We start from the raw sequence: 18,164 nt of genomic DNA, 5'->3' as shown, positions 1-18,164 counted from the left end.
AAAAATCAATGAATAGACCTCAGTCACACCTTTAATAAACAAGGGGAAAAATACTGGTCATTGCTAGTTCTATGACAATGGACACCGTCAATGGTTTGTGTTTCAACACTGTAATATGATGCATACTAGTACTGCATCTTGAGAAACAATTTTTTAATTTTATAGTGAAAAAGAGAATTGTAGTTTTAAAATGTACTTACTTGGTACCAGTGAGTAAGAGGTTGTGTTGGGGCAGTCGATAAATAGATTGTGGTCCTGTAACACAAATTTCGAAAGTTAACAGTTAATAAGTTAGTCTAGCTGTTAGACAGTCAACATCAGACAATTCTACTAACTTTTTAAATCAAAAGTGACCATAGGTCAGACAGTGTCAAAGGTACTGTTGAGGGCTTGCCCTGCACATCACAGTTACTGTTATCCTCAGCTTTGGTTCAGCAACCTTTCAGGCAAAGATCAGGGTCTCACCACCAGACTATAAACAAGTGCCATATGGATGAGGATTGTGTATATATTTTGGATTTTTAATTTATAAAACAATTTAATCGTGGCGTCCTACTTGAAAAAACAATGTGAAACAACATATGTGAAGTCCTTGTTTGGAGTTCAATGAATTGCAAAAGCATAATAAATGTGTAAAATGTTTGTTACTGTAACAAACATTTTTACACATTTTTTGGCTTTTTGCGATGTAATGAGTTACAAACACAAACTTACCCTAAATTTTGAAAACATTTCAGTTAAAAATCGTTTTAACAATTTTTCAACTCAATATAAATATGAAAATGTATTAAATTAAAGTTTTTCAAATCCAAAACTTGTATTAAAGTGCTCATATGGATGAGGATTGGGTATTTATTTTGGAATTTTAATTTATAAAACAATTCTATCATTGCTTCTTGCTTTAAAAATCAACGTGAAACAACATTAAAAAAAACTCTACGTTTGTAACTCATTACATTACAAAATGCTAAAATATGTTATTGAACAACAACCATTTTACACATTTATTAATCTTTTGCAATTTATTGAGTTACAAACAAAGACTTGGCACATGATTTTTCAAGTAGGAAGCCATGACAAAATAGTTTTATAAATGAAAAAATCCACAATACATTACCCACTCCTCATCCATATGGCCACTTTAATATAATTATGTAAAATATCTACGTTTTATACTTTGAAACACAAATTTCCAAATTGTTAGAAATATTCAAATCCTTTCAAATCAAACGTTATGCTTTCATTTTTAGTTATCTTCATTTTAACAGACGGTTGCAAAAACAAGATAAAATTATCAACATATTCGAAAAACATAAAAATACAACTATATAACAAAAGCGCATTCTATATATTTACGACCATACTAAAGTTGACTCGCTATGTATTGAAATGAAAGTATGAAACTGATCATTTGATGAATGCCTGTATACAAAATAATGAAAGGCTATAAAAATTCGACAGTAAAAAGAGGATCCATTCTATTCTTGTCACTAAATTCTACTTAAATTTTTAGATCATAAAAAAGAACTACCTATTTAATACAAAAGAAAGGATATTTATCTTCCCCAGCGGAGCAATGAATTGGTTGTTTAATCTTTAAATGCGATGTCAATTTTAGGGAATTTATCTGGAAATCAATCTTGTCTATGGCTACATATAGATATTAATGGTGGCAGTACTAGATGCATAATAATATGAACACAGTGGTCAATGCATGGTAAGGAAATTTATTGTCAAATAAATTTAGAATTTATGTCTACATTTTGAAGGTATCCTTAGTTTTATTGATATTTTTTTTTCTAATCAGTTGTATAGCATTGTGATTATTTTTAATGCAATGTGTTTTATAAGTATTACAGATTATGATTATTTTGATTAATAATTGCCTTCAATTAATAATTCATACTTTAAGAGTCTGAAAGAAATAGATATAACATGTTAAGTCTGAAGGAAACTTTGAACTATGCGTTTTACTAAATTACCCGAATTTCAGCAATAAATGATAATTTTTCCTCTGATATGTGCTGATGGGGTTGCCATCTAACAATCAGTGATGGTTACCAATTACACTGTCTCTGTGATCATGTCATTGCTACTACACTGCCTAGCAACAAAGCTAGCAAACAGACAGTTTGACAAAGCCTTTCAACCTGAATTGGCAAAACGTTACTCTCCAAGTACATTGTAATAAGTACCCATGGTTGTGATATACGAATTAATTATTCCTGTATAGAGTATGGTTTTGGAGTAGTAATTGTCATACTTGGGTATTCCTATAGTAATGGATAAAATAACATAGATGTTCACTATGTTTCAGAATTAAAAAAAAAAAGTTTCCATCAAAGATAACCAAGTTACATACTTTGTATTGCCCATATACATTGTAAACTGCCAAAAAATACTGGCATGTTTGCCATAAAGGCCACATCAAACCAGAAAGTTACACCCAGTGTAAACTAGAACGAATGATCGTGGACTGTGGACTCATCCACTCAGTCAAAAGATGTCTTGGAAGCAAATTCCAAATTTTTACAAACATCTAGTCAGCATCGTCAGCCTACATTGTACACACCTGACAATGTGAAAGGGACATTGACAAAACTTTGAGATTTGCTTCCAAGTAAGTAGAAATTGTCATTAGTAATAGTGCAAAGTACTTACATGTTTCCTATAAAGGCCACATCAAACCAGAAAGCTAAACCATGCACAGTCCCTGAGGTTGATACGGTGTAAGTCAATGGTATATCTATCCTGTGGAGATCAAACTCATTGGTTTTCTCAAAATCTAGTGTATACTTCACAGACCTGGCCAGGCATATACGGACATCAAAAGTGTCCTAAAAAAAACCACAATAATGGAATGAACAGAAAATTAGGACAACAATTATACAGAACTAGTTGTACATGTATGTTTTGTGTTTTTATGATTAATGTACTGATTCACATTTGCTGTGCAGATCAAGAACTGTTTTTCAACTGAGCTAGTACTGTACTGGATTAGTCTAGTGCTATCCGTGGCATCAAATCTCAAGATCTCTCTTTCAGTCTAGTGCCATCTGCCTTCCCTGGGCTTTAGTTTGGCCTGGCTTGAGGATGAAAACTTAGTCAAACTTACCACAATGGGTTGTCTAAAATATTCTTGTAGGGCAGCAAGGATGGAAACTAGTAGAACTTACCACAATTGGTTGTCTAAAATATTCTTGTAGGGCAGCTAGGATGGAAAATAGTAGAACTTACCACAATGGGTTGTCTAAAACATTCTTGTAGGGCAGCATTTCTAAGACTTGAAAGATCTATTCCATGGAATGACTGTTGGTACCTGTCAATATAAAAGGAATGAGTTTAATGATTTGTATGACGTCCATTTTTCACAAAGTTTTTTGTTGATACGAGTCCAAGATGAAATCGAGAGTGATACTGTGTAAATAAATATATAAATAAATAAATAATTTATACTGGATAGTTCTTCCCAAGTAGTCCAGTGAGGGCCATCCCTCATCATGAGTTCAGTGTTAATGCAGGAGGAAACTTGAGTACCTGGGGAGAACCTGCGTTGTATGGTACAGTCAAACTAAATGACACTCTTCTTACTTACAGCACAGTAAATTTAATCAAACCCTGAATGGCTTTGAAACCTGACTGCAGTGGTAAGAGGCAAGTGGTTAAACCACTTAGCCACCGACAACCCTAATATATACATCCTTCTGTTACACTGGCACAAAACATTGGTGAGTTTATCACCTTCATTTCTATCATCCACAGGAAGATTTGGGACAAATGCTGAATTTTGTCATCAATAACAGTGATAATTTCACTTAATAATAAAGTAACACCACTTCAGCAAAACTTCTGTCCACTGGCAGGATCTGTGACTTAGCAATGATCATTTTTTGATAGCATGCAGTGGACATAGTTGGCTAGCATGCCATGGTCATTTTAGGCTACAATGCCATGGTCATTTTAGGCTAGCATGCCATAGTCATTTTGGGATAGTATGCCATGGTCATTTTAGGATAGTATGCCATGGTCATTTTGGGATAATATGCCATGGTCATTTTGGGATAGCATGCCATGATCATTTTGGGATAGCATGCCATGGTCATTTTGGGCTAGTATGCCACTGTCATTTTTGGCTATGCAATGATCATTTTTGGCCAGCATGCCACTGTCATTTTTGGCTAGCATGAGATGGTTAGTTTTTCTCTGACAGCATAACGGCAGGACTGGATGTTGAACATCTATTCCATCTGGTTATCTATCCATTGGTAATCAGGTTACAGCAATCATGAAACTCAATTTATTTTTACATTTTACCTGAAAATTTACAATAGTTCATCTATCTCATATTTAAATTGTGTGTCAAATAGCGGCACTTGTATATAAACTTACCAGAAATTAGCCTTGGTAAACTGTTCCATGTATAAAGATTCATCACAAAATGGTGCTATGTGTAGGTCTCCTTGCGAAGGGTACATTTTACCTGTTGTAAATGAAATGAAACAAATGAAATGATTACTTAATAGTTCTATTAGACAGACATGCCCATTTTATGTTAGTGTTCACTGGCTCTGTTACAGCCCACTCCATGTTAGAGTTCACTGGCTCTGTTTAATACAACCATGCAGAAATCAATATGAAACTGTACATTCTATACTTCCAGATACAATGTAGCAAGATTGCAATGTCTTGCTACATTTTGTCTAAATGAAATAAACCATTTAAGGTAGGAGGTGTCAAATTCGAATTACGTCAACGACGCAACTTTTGGCGCAGACTGAAACTCGCGCTCTTGTCAACATTCGAACGCTAAATAAACCCGGAATTGAAGTGAAGTGTTAAATGTTTTTCAAGCACTGTACGTACTCATGGAGATTTAGGGGGTGAACGGAAGGTAATCTCGTATAATTGAGTTTCAGAAGTCCTTGCGAAGAAAATTAGCTTTACTACCATGCATGACTTAAAGAGGAGCTGTTTTATAAATTTTAGACTTGATGAAATGACCATCAACCACACTCCCTACGCTATATTGCCGGTCTGGAAACGTGGCCCACACACCATTCACACCTTTCATCTCTACAGAGTAAGTTATACTGTCATGAATATCATTTTAATGTCGGTGACGGGTTTTGTCAGTGTGGGTTTTTTGACGTGAGAAGGTGACATATTGATCACTATATAAAACTATCTTCGCATTTGATAATTTTCCACACTACACGTACGTAGACACAACAATGGCGAAAAAATTGCAACAAAAACACTATTATTCAAATGTACGTAAACAATCAACTCTCAGGTACCATAGAAGCAAAACATAAAATCATCGGACTACGCAGTTTTTCAAAAACTTCCCTCGCACACTGAAGATGCTGTTTTGCGAAGCAAATTTGCCATTTTATTAGTTGAAACATCATTTAGCATTTTATGCATTTTCCGTCGCTACTTTCTTAGTAATCAGTGGTCACGTAGCGTAGCGTCGGTGATCGAGAAACTTCAGTCCCTGAACTCCAGTAAAATTGCAATCATTTACCGGCCTTAAAAACACCCTATAACAAATTGATAACAGTACTCTTTTGTAAAAGGCTTCCAAAACTTATTCTGTTGTCGGCATTATGCTCTCCCACGATGGTGTGCACTTGTTTGGTTTCGCTAGGGGTCTAGTAGTCCTGCTTGCATACGGCAGAGGTCGTCCCTTCCAAGCGTACACCGTCTGCAAGGAGGACTAAGAGTTTCCGACACATGTATTCATTCCCAATAGAACCCCCAGACATTATACATCCCTGTATCAGTATAATAACGTCCTGCCAATGAATTTTAATGAATATAGTTTGTTTTTCAGATGTATTCAACCAAAAATAGATTTATTTGTTATGTCTCGCCAACTATACGGCCTACGGGTAGTCACACTGACTTGCGTGAGTCGAGTTTTTATAGTAAAGCATACAGTTCAAATTGCAACAAATTATACAAGTTGTACTATAAAAACTATTTACATTGTCTCCCCATAAAAGAAGTATCCATGGTAACATTACTATAAAGTTTCAATGAGGGGTTCTACATTTATTTTTGTACCCAAAATCAATAAATACATCTAGTAGCATACATTGTATCTTTTGGTTCCTCACAATGCAGTGCCACATATGCAGAGCTATAGGTACATATACTTACTGGATGCCGAGTTGAGTGGATCAACAGCTAATGATAGTATTATTTATAGTTCAATTTGATGAGTTATTTCCTATTTTTCATAGTGACCACACTCCGCAATAAACACTAGCAATTTTATTATAGGAAATCAACATTTAACTGTTTCAACAATGCAATGGAGATATAAGGTGTGAGATCAATATCTATTTGAATGTAGGATGGAAATCTAAATTCTTTTACTTTTGGGGTGTTTTTTTAGCTGTCTAGCTAGCTCTCATCCTATAGAAACGATTTTACTTTTAATGGGTCTGTTTGTATCCCTAAACATGCAAATTATTTCTTTTAAAAAATTTCGCCAAATTGAGAAATGGACACTGTAGAACAGCACTAAAATAAAGTATCAACAAAAGAACTGTTTTTCCTAACTACATAATGGCTTTGTATTCATAGCATTACTACTTATTGATTTGATTGGATGGACATTTTCAATTTTGGCCAATTAAGTTGGGGGGGGGGGGGGGGGGTAACTAAAAGTTTTTAGCTGTTTATCCTACATTGAACTATTGACCTAGCCCCCAATGTGTTGATTTATCATACATAATTATGTACTGACAAACATCCCTTGGTGCCTATGTGTCCCAATATTTTGCATTTTTATGTGAATTTTGTCCAAAAATGTTGAAATTTGGATCGGCTGGGGGTGTGTCTGTGTGTGTGTGGGGGGGGGGGGGGGGGTTTATAATTTTGAATGTTATGACCACTTTGGCTTTGGGGAAATAAATAAACTCTGCACATGAATAGTTCAGTTGATTTAGTGAACATATGTACTGATAGATATATCCCTTGGTGCCTGTGTGTTCCAACTTTGTACAATTTCATGTGATTTTTAGCCAAAATGGAGAAATTTTGAAGGGGTGGGGGTCACATTTGTGAATATTATGAGCACTTTGACATTTGGAGACATAAATAAACTCCATATATGATTAGTTCAGTTCATTTAGTATACATATGAACTGATAGAAATATCCCTTGGTGCCTGTGAGTTCCAATACTGCACAATTTCACGTGATTTTTGTTCAAAATGTTGAAATTTTGATGGGGTGGGGGGTCACATTTGTGAATATTATGAGCACTTTGACATTTGGAGACATAAATAAACGCCATATATGAATAGTTCAGTTGATTTCACATACATATGAACTAATAGAAATATCCCTTGGTGCCTGTGAGTTCCAATACTGCACAATTTCACGTGATTTTTGTTCAAAATGTTGAAATTTTGATGGGGTGGGGGGTCATATTTTTTACTGGCATTTTCAAGTTAGCATACACACAATGATTTTTGTTGTATAATTATGAAGGGGCATTGGTACATTATACATATGAGCAAAGATAAACAAGCTCATTTTAATTTTTTTCAAAATTCAACGAAATTTCATAAGATATTTCTGTCAAAAATGTCAAAATTTAGATGGGGTATGGGGTTACAATTTCAATTTTAGAATTTAACCGGACGTGGTGACCCCCTATTTTTTTGTCATTGATAAATAGCTGGAATAATACATTGTACACCTACAGCATATAAAAAAAATCTATCACGGACTTTTATCTTTTTTGCAGTTTTCTTGAGTTTTTCTTAAAAAATAATAAAGCAGTTGGGGATAAAAGAACATAATATTTTATGAAGTAATGAAAAGAAATTACAAAAAAATATGTCTAGACATACTATACATTGCACACAAAAAATGTAAGTTCATTAAGTGCTCCGGGGATAATCTTTAACTATCAAAAATTGTGATGTAGTTAATAGTTGTAAATCTACTATTTTGACTCAAAAACATTTGTGTAGATACAAGAAACGGTAATTATCTTGAAAACAAAGGTGGTGACATAGTATTTTTTGGGCATTTTTTACATATTCAGATATCAATGTTTAAGTATGCAAAGTATAAGAAAAATCTATCGACTTTTTTGAATTTGACACCTCCCCCCTTAAGAACACTGCAACTAGACACAGATGCGGGCACCAATGTATTTTGATGTTTTACATTTGATGTCAGCATGGCGGCACATTAATTAATTTCATTTAGACAAACTGTTGCAAGAAACTGTATTCATTCAATCTTGCAACCTTAAAGTATATATCTTGTGTGGAATTTCTTATTGGTTTCTGCATCATTATTATTATTATTTTTATTCATTTATTAGTCCTCAAAGGATATGTAGTTCACAGCCCACAACTGTACAGAATAAATAAAATCAATATTCACAAAAAACCCTGAAAAGTTAGTGTGACCAAAAACAAAGACAACCTACACAAATACAACTTAGCATTGATTTCACAATCTGATGGCCGACGGGACAAAACTCTTTCTGTATTTAACTTTGGAGCATTTAAGACAACAGTATGTTGTAACATGCAGAGCCAGTGAACACTAACATAAAACGGATCGTAGAGAAATATAATATGTATAGGAAACCATGCAATACAGTTCATTGAATGTTAATTAGTCTGGAAAAAAATTGAATCTCTTTTAATTCAGACAATGTGAATATACTGGTATGTCATTTTCTGACATAGTCGTACAGATAAAATGATGTCGGCTTAGTTTTTCACTCATGTAATATGACATTTAATACACACCCTCAGACAACTTATAATGCAAAAGAAACAATTAAATAGGTGCTGTGCACAGTGGGGGATGTAGAACTAGTCAAGTTGATATGTTGATTATCAGTTAGAAAATAAACAATTGTAGCCATTAAAATTATCAAGTCCATGTGTAATACTGTGATTAGAAGTCTGTTTTTTTCTGCACTGTGAAAGAATAGCAATGCTTATTAATGTTCAATGTGATTGGGCAATGGATCCTGCTGTGTTTATTGTGTCTCTGTTATTGTTAGTTTAGAGTTGAAATATGTCTATCTTTGTGTCAAAAAACGTAATGTCCCATGAGTGAAACACCAAGCCTACATCATTTTAGCTATAATTTGAACCATTCATTTGCCAATGAGCTTTTTCTGCAATACACATGCATCTGTGTTGAAGCGAACTTTGGAATTAATACACAACATTAATATCCAAACCTCACAGTTGTGGAAAGAAATTAGTCAAATAGAATGTATGTGACAGATGAGTCCACAAATTTCATTTCAATAATAACAGCCTAAAAACACATTTTAATCAAACTTTATGAAAATATCAATCAATTCATGTAATCATTTTTATTGACAGTCACAGCGGAAAGATTTGAAATATTAATCATTTTAATTCATTATTTAAAGTGGCCATAATTTGTAATAACTGTATGTACAATAACAAACATTTTAAACGTTTATTAATTTTTTTCAAAGTACATGTACATGTACCTATGCGTTATAAATAATGACTTGGCAAATGTTGTTTCACGTTGATTTTTCAAGTAGGAAGCCATGATGAAATTGTTCTATATATTAAAAATCCAAAATAAATACCAAATCGTCATCCATAAGGCCACACATTATTACTACACAACATGAGTAATAAAAATAATTTGACCCTAGGTGTCTATGTACCTTGTATTGTGTATGTTATAGCTATAAACTATGATGACCGCGTCCCTTGTGTATTGCTGTACAAACAGACTCATCAATATGACAGTACCAGCTGTGCTACTCACCATGGATTACTCATCACATCACTGTTTGCTTTGGCAGCTAAATATGATCAATTCTGTGTTTCATTAATTTACTATTATGGAATCGTATGCTGACTGGGGGTCTAACTAGGATATTATTACTGTATTTGCACTGTCGTGGGTTACACACCGATTTCTCAAAATCACATGAGGGATGCGGTTGTACATGTATGTAACAAGTTGTATTTTGTTGTGCAAATATTAAAGTGACCATATGGATGAGGATTGGGCATTTATTTTGGATTTTTTAATTTATAAAACAATATTATTTTGGCTTCCCATTTGAAAAAATGAATGTGAAATAACATGCCAAGTCCATTTTGGTAACTCAATATATTGCAAAACAATAATAAATGTGTAAAATGTTTGTGGTACATAAAATAAGAAATTTGTTAAACATTTTTATCTTTTTGCAATCTACTGAGTTACAAACACAGACTTCATCAGCATTGTTTCACGTTGAGTTTTCAAGTATTTAAGCAATGATATTTCATCTTTCTTGGGTTTTTTAAAATCTTGTTTCGTTCATAAAATTGGTAACTCAACTAATCTCTCATAGATTTGACAGACAATATTTATTACCCTTCTCCCTGTGGTGGTTTATAATCGACACAGTGGTATTACTTGATATATGTACCTCCAGGTTGAGCTACTTCTTGACATGTAAATAATTTTCTAACACAGACAATATTTATTTCCCTTCTCCCTGTGGTGTTATTACTTGATATATGTACCTCCAGGTTTGAGCCACTTCTTGGCATGCAAATAACTTACTAACACAGACAATATTTATTTCTCTTCTCCCTGTGGTGTTATTACTTGATCTACCTACCTCCAGGCTTGAGCCACTTCTTGGCATGTAAATAACTTTCTAACATTCTTTCATTAAGTAGCATATATCCCATGGGTTCTGATATGATGACGTCCACTTGTTCCGGAATCGTCACTTCCTCCACCATTCCGGGAACAATCTGAACTCTTCCACTTAATTTATTACTGTGAATTAATACCTGTAATAATTCATGAGAAATTGATATGTTTATCGATATATCATCAAAATCATGGTCATTTTTTTCTGATGTCATATTTCAAAAATAATTATGAACACAAATTTGTGCACACCATCATACTTTCGAGAACTAGAATGTTGAGTTTTGTTTAAAGGCTGGTAAGCAAGAAAGCTACAATATACTTGAGTTTTCTGCCTTTTTTTTTTTAACCGAGGTGTCCTTTTTTCACTCGGGTGTCCTATTAAAATTAAGGTACAAGGTGAAGAACCATATGTACATGTAGGTGTTACCCCTGGACCCCTGTCATCATGTGGATTGCCAAACTTCTGCAAATAAAAATGTACATGTGTACATATACGAATGACAGTTTTTCTTCTTCTTTTTATTGTTGTAAAGTTGTCTTCATTTTTTTCATATTTAAATTCTTTCTCTAAGCTAATAAATTATTATACACATGAATGTACAAGTTATCATTTTGTTTTTGTTTTTTAATTTGAGAGTACTGAAAGTTTTTACAGTGGCAAGACAAGAATTTGTGTCCTAAATTTCATCTGGCTAGAGTAATAATACAGGTTGCAGTGTTATTATATATGACTATAGCTATACAAAGACATTCTCCCAGCTGTTGCTACAGAATACAATGTAAGCATGAGATTTCAACAATGGAATTACGAGACTTAAATGTACATGTAGTGACAATTGGAATCTTTCACTGAACCTCTAACAATTGCTACGGCAGCTTATTAATGGTTTTGATTTTAGAAAATTCTGTACATTGACATGCTACTGCTGAAATAACAAAACTATAATATTGGTCTATAAAGAGCACTATGCATGAGTGTCCTGTGGCAAACCAGGGTGTTTGCGTTTTGCTAGGTAGTGCTCTCTGCAGTACCGGTTGTCTAGATGCTAGCAATTGGGTTTACATCTGAGTTGGATAAAGAGATCTTCAGATTCATACCCAATCATGGAAAACCTCTAGACTACCTGTGGTGATACTAGTAAGAGAAAGTGTAGCAGATAACACTGAGAACAAGATACTCTAAATACCCACTCTGGCACTCACAAGCCATAAGGTCATCATAATATCATATTAAGTTTATCCAAAACAGCAAACTTTGTCAATATGTAACCAGTGTGTATTCACATGATATCAATTATTACATTGAATACTACAGGTACTCCTCCTTAGCTGACACTGTGACGGTTAAAGACCTGTAGGTTGGGAGAATTATGGCTCCCGTGATAACATTTTTGCATAGATTGAAGTAGTTTTGAACTTGAAGTATGATTTTCATTATATCAAGAGGGACTTGAGGCCTTTGTTACTTTGTGTGGTGAGAAAACTTGTTACACAATAAATAACACGGATGTGAAATTTATATTAATTATCTTTAATCTGGGTAAGTCTCGAAGGACAGTGTAAAGTCTGGATGAGAAAACACCTATCCGTATTTCTCTGTGTTTGTTTGTTTGTTTGTTTGTCTGTCTGTCTGTCTGTCTGTGTTCTCACATGTTCCCCTGCCAGAGTTGCCATTGACCAGACTTCTACATACATGTACACTGTACACACTTCAGAGTCTCACACTTGTCTCTCTATGAGTGGCCTTTGAACTGGCTTCTATCACATACACTGTTTGTCTGTCTGTTCTATCTTCTGTATGAGTGGCCATTGAAATGGCTTCTCTTGCATACACTTTCCTGTCTGTCTGTCTGTCTGTCTGTGTCTGTCTGCCTGTCTGTCTGTCTGCCTGTCTGTCTGTCTGGTTGGCTGGCTGTTCTTACCTCTGCATGAGTGGCCATTGAACTTGCTTCTATTGCATACACTTTCCTGGCGCCAGCTTGAATTGCAAAGAAAGATAAAATACCAGTACCAGCTCCAACATCTAAAACAACCTACAGCAAAAACAACACAGCAACACATTTATAAGAACTTTACATGATTTTGTACAAGTAGTTCCCTTCTTATATGTTTTCCAACCCTCAATATTTTTGAGACCAGGCAAAATTAAATATTTCAAAACATTCAAATAATTCAAAGTTCACACATACAATGTAGCAATGTAAGGTGCAATTCATAAATCTTAATTCGGATTTACTACCACTGACCAACATGTACATGTATACATGTAGACCGGTGTTAACACATGGCTGGTACTGTACAGTACCTCATTCACATGTTGGTGAGTTGTGAGTACCAGCCTAGTGGTACAAACAAAGCAATGAGTTGGGTCACTTGATTTAAATCTATACATGTATACTAGTCTGATGTTACAGTCTTAGGACTGGTACAGTAAGGCATTCACATGTTGGTGAGTTGTTAGTACCAGCCAAGCATTACAGACATACATGTACCAGTGTTTTTGCTAAGGTTTGGGAACCCCGGTAACAGAAAGGGGGAAAGAGGTAAAACTGGTAGTGCTTCCCATGCAATGTATCATAATTTTGGTGGGGAACCCCGGTAAAATGATGTGGGAACCCCGGTAGATTTTACCTACTTACCGCCCTTAAATAAAACACTGTGTACATGTTGTAGCACTGAGTTGGCTTAATTTCAAACTACATTGTACAGTCTTGTATGCTTGCCTAGTTGTAATATATTTGTATGTATGCGCAAAAAGCCTTTACACTGAAGATGAGCCATACACGTAGCTTAAAATGTTCATAATCAAACTTAACTTTCAAGGACTAAGAAATAACACCATATTACTTCCTACATTGCAGTCATAAAGCAATTCTTAATCTTACATATATTTAAAGTTGTAATGTAGAAATCTTAATATTCATTTACTATCAACTTAGAGTGACTACAGAATTACTTTAACCCTTTCATGACTAGAGACGAATTTTAAATAATATGGGGACCCAATTTATATGAATATTTTCATAATTACAATAATATTACTTTATTAGGAAGTAACATTTCTTTAATTCCAGTCTAAAATGAAGTTGATATATGCCAAAAACTTACATAAAACAAGAATTTTGTCCAAACAATTTTGGCGGGAATGTTTTCAGTATTAAAGGGGTTAAGGAGACATAATGGTTTTGACATCTCACACAATGGATTTTAGTTATGAAGTACACAAAACAAAATACAAATGTACAGTCATGGACAAGAGCATACGCACATATTAAAATTCATATTAAATTAAATATCTCTCTGAGAACACAAATCAAGATCACTGTCCGATGACACAAGGAAGATTCAAACACAAATCCATTTATTTGTGTTCACAGTGAAATAAAATGTAACATTTATGTGTGAGTGCACTATCAGTGTTGGTATTTTGTTTGTAAAATTTGTTGTAACAAAAGTGTTGGGTAAAATGTCAACAACAAAAAATATGCTGCCTAATTCAAACGCTATAGTTTCTCTGGTTTGGTAGTACATTGTAATCTAATATACAAATGATGAAAATATAAATGTATAAACTTCTTACATACAATTTTTCGTGAACTACAATGTACACACATTTTATAATCACTGGTAACATAATACATGCATTTAACTGGAATATCACTTCAATGTGATGTACATTGTAACAATCTCAAATGATAATTAATAATATCAGGATGAAATATAACCACAGAGGTCAAACTACATGTAAAAAGAATGGAACATACATGTACATGTAAGTGAATGGTAAAGCACTTAAATTAATCATGTCCATGGAATTGTGACCTTGACATTATCACACTAGTACATTGTACTATAGTTTATCTGACACATTAATGACTAAACTGTTTTTTTTTTATACATTAACTCTAATGACTGGATTGGGGCAACCCATCCACATGTATGATGTAGATATATGCAAACATCAATTTTTTTGTAAAGTTGTTTTTGGAAATAAAAGCCTTCATAACTATCAATCATTTGTTGCATTGATTAATTTAATTTGGGTTGAAATTTGATGACCAGTACTATCAGATATACACTGTAATTTGTTTTGAGAAATACATTTTAAGGCCATGAAATAATTTTGTTTTGTTTCTCGTCCCAGTCTATGTCACCTAAGAATGTGAACATTAAGAGCTTTTTTTTCGTATTTTTTTTTCAAACCTGTGAAGTGCATGCACAGGACAGGAAAATGATTGTGTGTACAGAGCGTTTATTGTAGATGTGCATTATACATCGTGTGTTTGCAATGTAGTAAATGTATGTACCATATCAAATGAGCTATTTCATTAATCTGTGATGGCTTTCTCTTTTTGCACATGTACATGTATGTTGTGTGTTTGCAATGTAGTACATAAATGTACATGTACACACTGTCACAAATTGTATCAAACGAGCTACAGTACACTTGTATTTCATAAATCTGTGATGGGTTTCTCCTTTATAGTCTATAATCCTATTGATCAATATAGTGGAATTAACAAAAAACAAACAAACAAAAAAACGTTGTCATATAACTTTTCCATTTCCCCTAGACCAAGAAACGAAAAAAAAAAATTTCTTGGCCAAGGACAAAGCCTTTGAATTTCCAATAATATGATGAATGATGTCCAGCAATTTTATTAAAATGCAGGAATAGAGATCTGAAATTTAATATTCTGCAATTTAGTCTATTTCATATAATATACTGTAGTCTATAACTTATAAATAATGTAAATATGTACTTATTCAATTATTCAAGAACACTCATTTTATTACTGTCATAAAATTCACCTAAACTGTCGTCTCCATTAAGTTTGATACAATATCTAATTGCATGCATACTCTAATGGTCAGAAATTCATCTTTTTAAAAATATTAATAATTCTAAAGTGATCTATTACTTTTCCATTTTAATTTCGGGAGATTTCTATTAAATTATGTCAACTCAAACTTCTTGAAAAAAGCTTCTTGAGGTGCAATAACTAGACAAAGATTTAAGCTGTTTTTGGAGAAATTTATTGCGATATTGCATGTAAATCTAATTTAATTCACACACTAATGATCAGAAATGTGTCTATAAATAGATTAATCACACCATAATTATGTCTAATTGTTGTCATTTCAATAAAGGGTCTCTTTTGTTGTAATGTATCAATTCATATCCAAAGTTGCCATTATTAAATTGGCACAGGAAACAGGTGTTGATATCAAAATGTGATTGATTCATGTGATATATGAATACAATGTATGTATTTAGTGTTTTTGCTATATAAAGGTCATAGTACATGTACATGTAGGTAAAATCTACCTGAGTTCCCCAGTCATTTTACCTGGGTTCCAACCCCAGTCTTTTTGTTAAGGGTGGTAACTAGGTAAAATCTACCTGAGTTCCCCAATCATTTTACCAGGGTTCCCGACCAGTTTTATTTGTTAAGGGGTGTACCTGAGTTCCTTAATCATTTTACCAGGGCTCCTGCTCCAGTGTTTTTGTTTAGCAGGTAAAATCTACCCGAGTTCCCCAGTCATTTTTTAACCAGGGTTCCTTACTAGTGTTTTTGTTAAGGGGTAAGCAAGTAAAATCAATTTTACTTGATGTTTGTGATTGGCATTCAAGTAATCTTCACCTCACCAACCCTGTCTAAATCTTCATACTTGTGAACTGCAACTAGGACACAGTCTATATCCAAAAGAGTACAGATCTATGCAAACCCCAAAACACTTTTATTTGGTGAAGTAAGCATTGATTTTAGGAGGACAAATAGACAATAACTACAAATAACTATATAATAATATATCTATATAATAATTGTAACATAATAATTAGATACATTATAATATACCTATGTAACAACAGCTATATTATAATATACTTATGTAATAATAGCTATATTACAATATACTTATGTAATAATAGCTACATTATAATATACCTATGTAATAATAGCTACATTATAATATACCTATGTAATAATAGCTACATTACAATATACCTATGTAATAATAGCTACATTATAATATACTTATGTAATAATAGCTACATTATAATATACCTATGTAATAATAGCTACATTATAATATACCTATGTAATAATAGCTACATTATAATATACCTATGTAATAATAGCTACATTATAATATACCTATGTAATAATAGCTACATTATAATATACCTATGTAATAATAGTTACATTATAATATACCTATGTAATAATAGCTACATTATAATATACCTATGTAATAATAGTTACATTATTATATACCTATGTAATAATGGCTACATTACAATATACCTATGTAATAATAGTTACATTATTATATACCTATGTAATAATGGCTACATTACAATATACCTATGTAATAATAGCTACATTATAATATACCTATGTAATAATAGCTACATTATAATATACCTATATAATAATAGCTACATTATAATATACCTATGTAATAATAGCTACATTATAATATACCTATATAATAATAGCTACATTATAATATACCTATGTAATAATAGCTACATTATAATATACCTATATAATAATAGCTACATTATAATATACCTATATAATAATAGCTACATTATAATATACCTATGTAATAATAGCTACATTATAATATACCTATATAATATAATAATAGCTACATTATAATATACCTATGTAATAACAGCTACATTATAATATACCTATGTAATAACAGCTACATTATAATATACCTATATAATAATAGCTACATTATAATATACCTATGTAATAATAGCTACATTATAATATACCTATGTAATAATAGCTACATTATAATATACCTAATAGTATATAATAATAGCTACATTATAATATACCTATGTAATAATAGCTACATTATAATATACCTATGTAATAATAGCTACATTATAATATACCTATATAATAATAGCTATATTATAATATACCTATGTAATAATAGCTACATTATAATATACCTATGTAACAATAGCTACATTATAACATACCTATGTAATAATAGCTACATCATAATATACCTATATAATAATAGCTACATTATAATATACCTATATAGTAATAGCTATATTATAATATACCTATGTAAAAATAGCTACATTATAACATACCTATGTAATAATAGCAACTGAATCAATAAGTACAATGTAATTGACACGCACTTTCAAATCCCTTCATGTTTAATTGCCACATCAACTTCTAGTGTTATTAACCCCTGGTAATTGGCAAATCCATTTCAGTAAATGGATACTACTTTCCCTAGCACTATACCATACCATTAGTAAATGTATTTAGCCAACTCACACACACACTTCACTTCAATCAATTCCCATTAAGATCTAATTCTATCATTTGTATAGCGCTATTAGTATTCAATTTCAAGTCAAAATGACTCTTACGATTTCAATAGTGGGAGAAACGACAACTTGCGTTGCGAAGATTAATAAGT

General features: G+C 32.7%; 1 protein-coding gene across 1 annotated transcript in view; it reads right to left on the bottom strand.

Moving 5' to 3' along the window:
* The window catches only part of LOC144436226 (histone-arginine methyltransferase CARM1-like), a 44,941-nt gene that overhangs the window by 10,104 nt on the left and 16,673 nt on the right, over nt 1–18,164 (bottom strand). The window contains exons 5-10 of the mRNA XM_078124963.1: nt 12,617–12,727; nt 10,654–10,831; nt 4,390–4,480; nt 3,238–3,319; nt 2,662–2,837; nt 201–255 (exon numbers count right to left, since the gene is read on the bottom strand). Coding sequence (XP_077981089.1) covers nt 201–255; nt 2,662–2,837; nt 3,238–3,319; nt 4,390–4,480; nt 10,654–10,831; nt 12,617–12,727 — 693 coding nt within the window. The remainder of the gene's footprint in view (nt 1–200; nt 256–2,661; nt 2,838–3,237; nt 3,320–4,389; nt 4,481–10,653; nt 10,832–12,616; nt 12,728–18,164) is intronic.

This window comes from Glandiceps talaboti, chromosome 6, assembly GCF_964340395.1.
Source record: "Glandiceps talaboti chromosome 6, keGlaTala1.1, whole genome shotgun sequence".
NCBI classification, from domain to species: Eukaryota; Metazoa; Hemichordata; class Enteropneusta; family Spengelidae; genus Glandiceps; species Glandiceps talaboti.
This window is presented reverse-complemented; position numbering and strand designations above follow the sequence as displayed.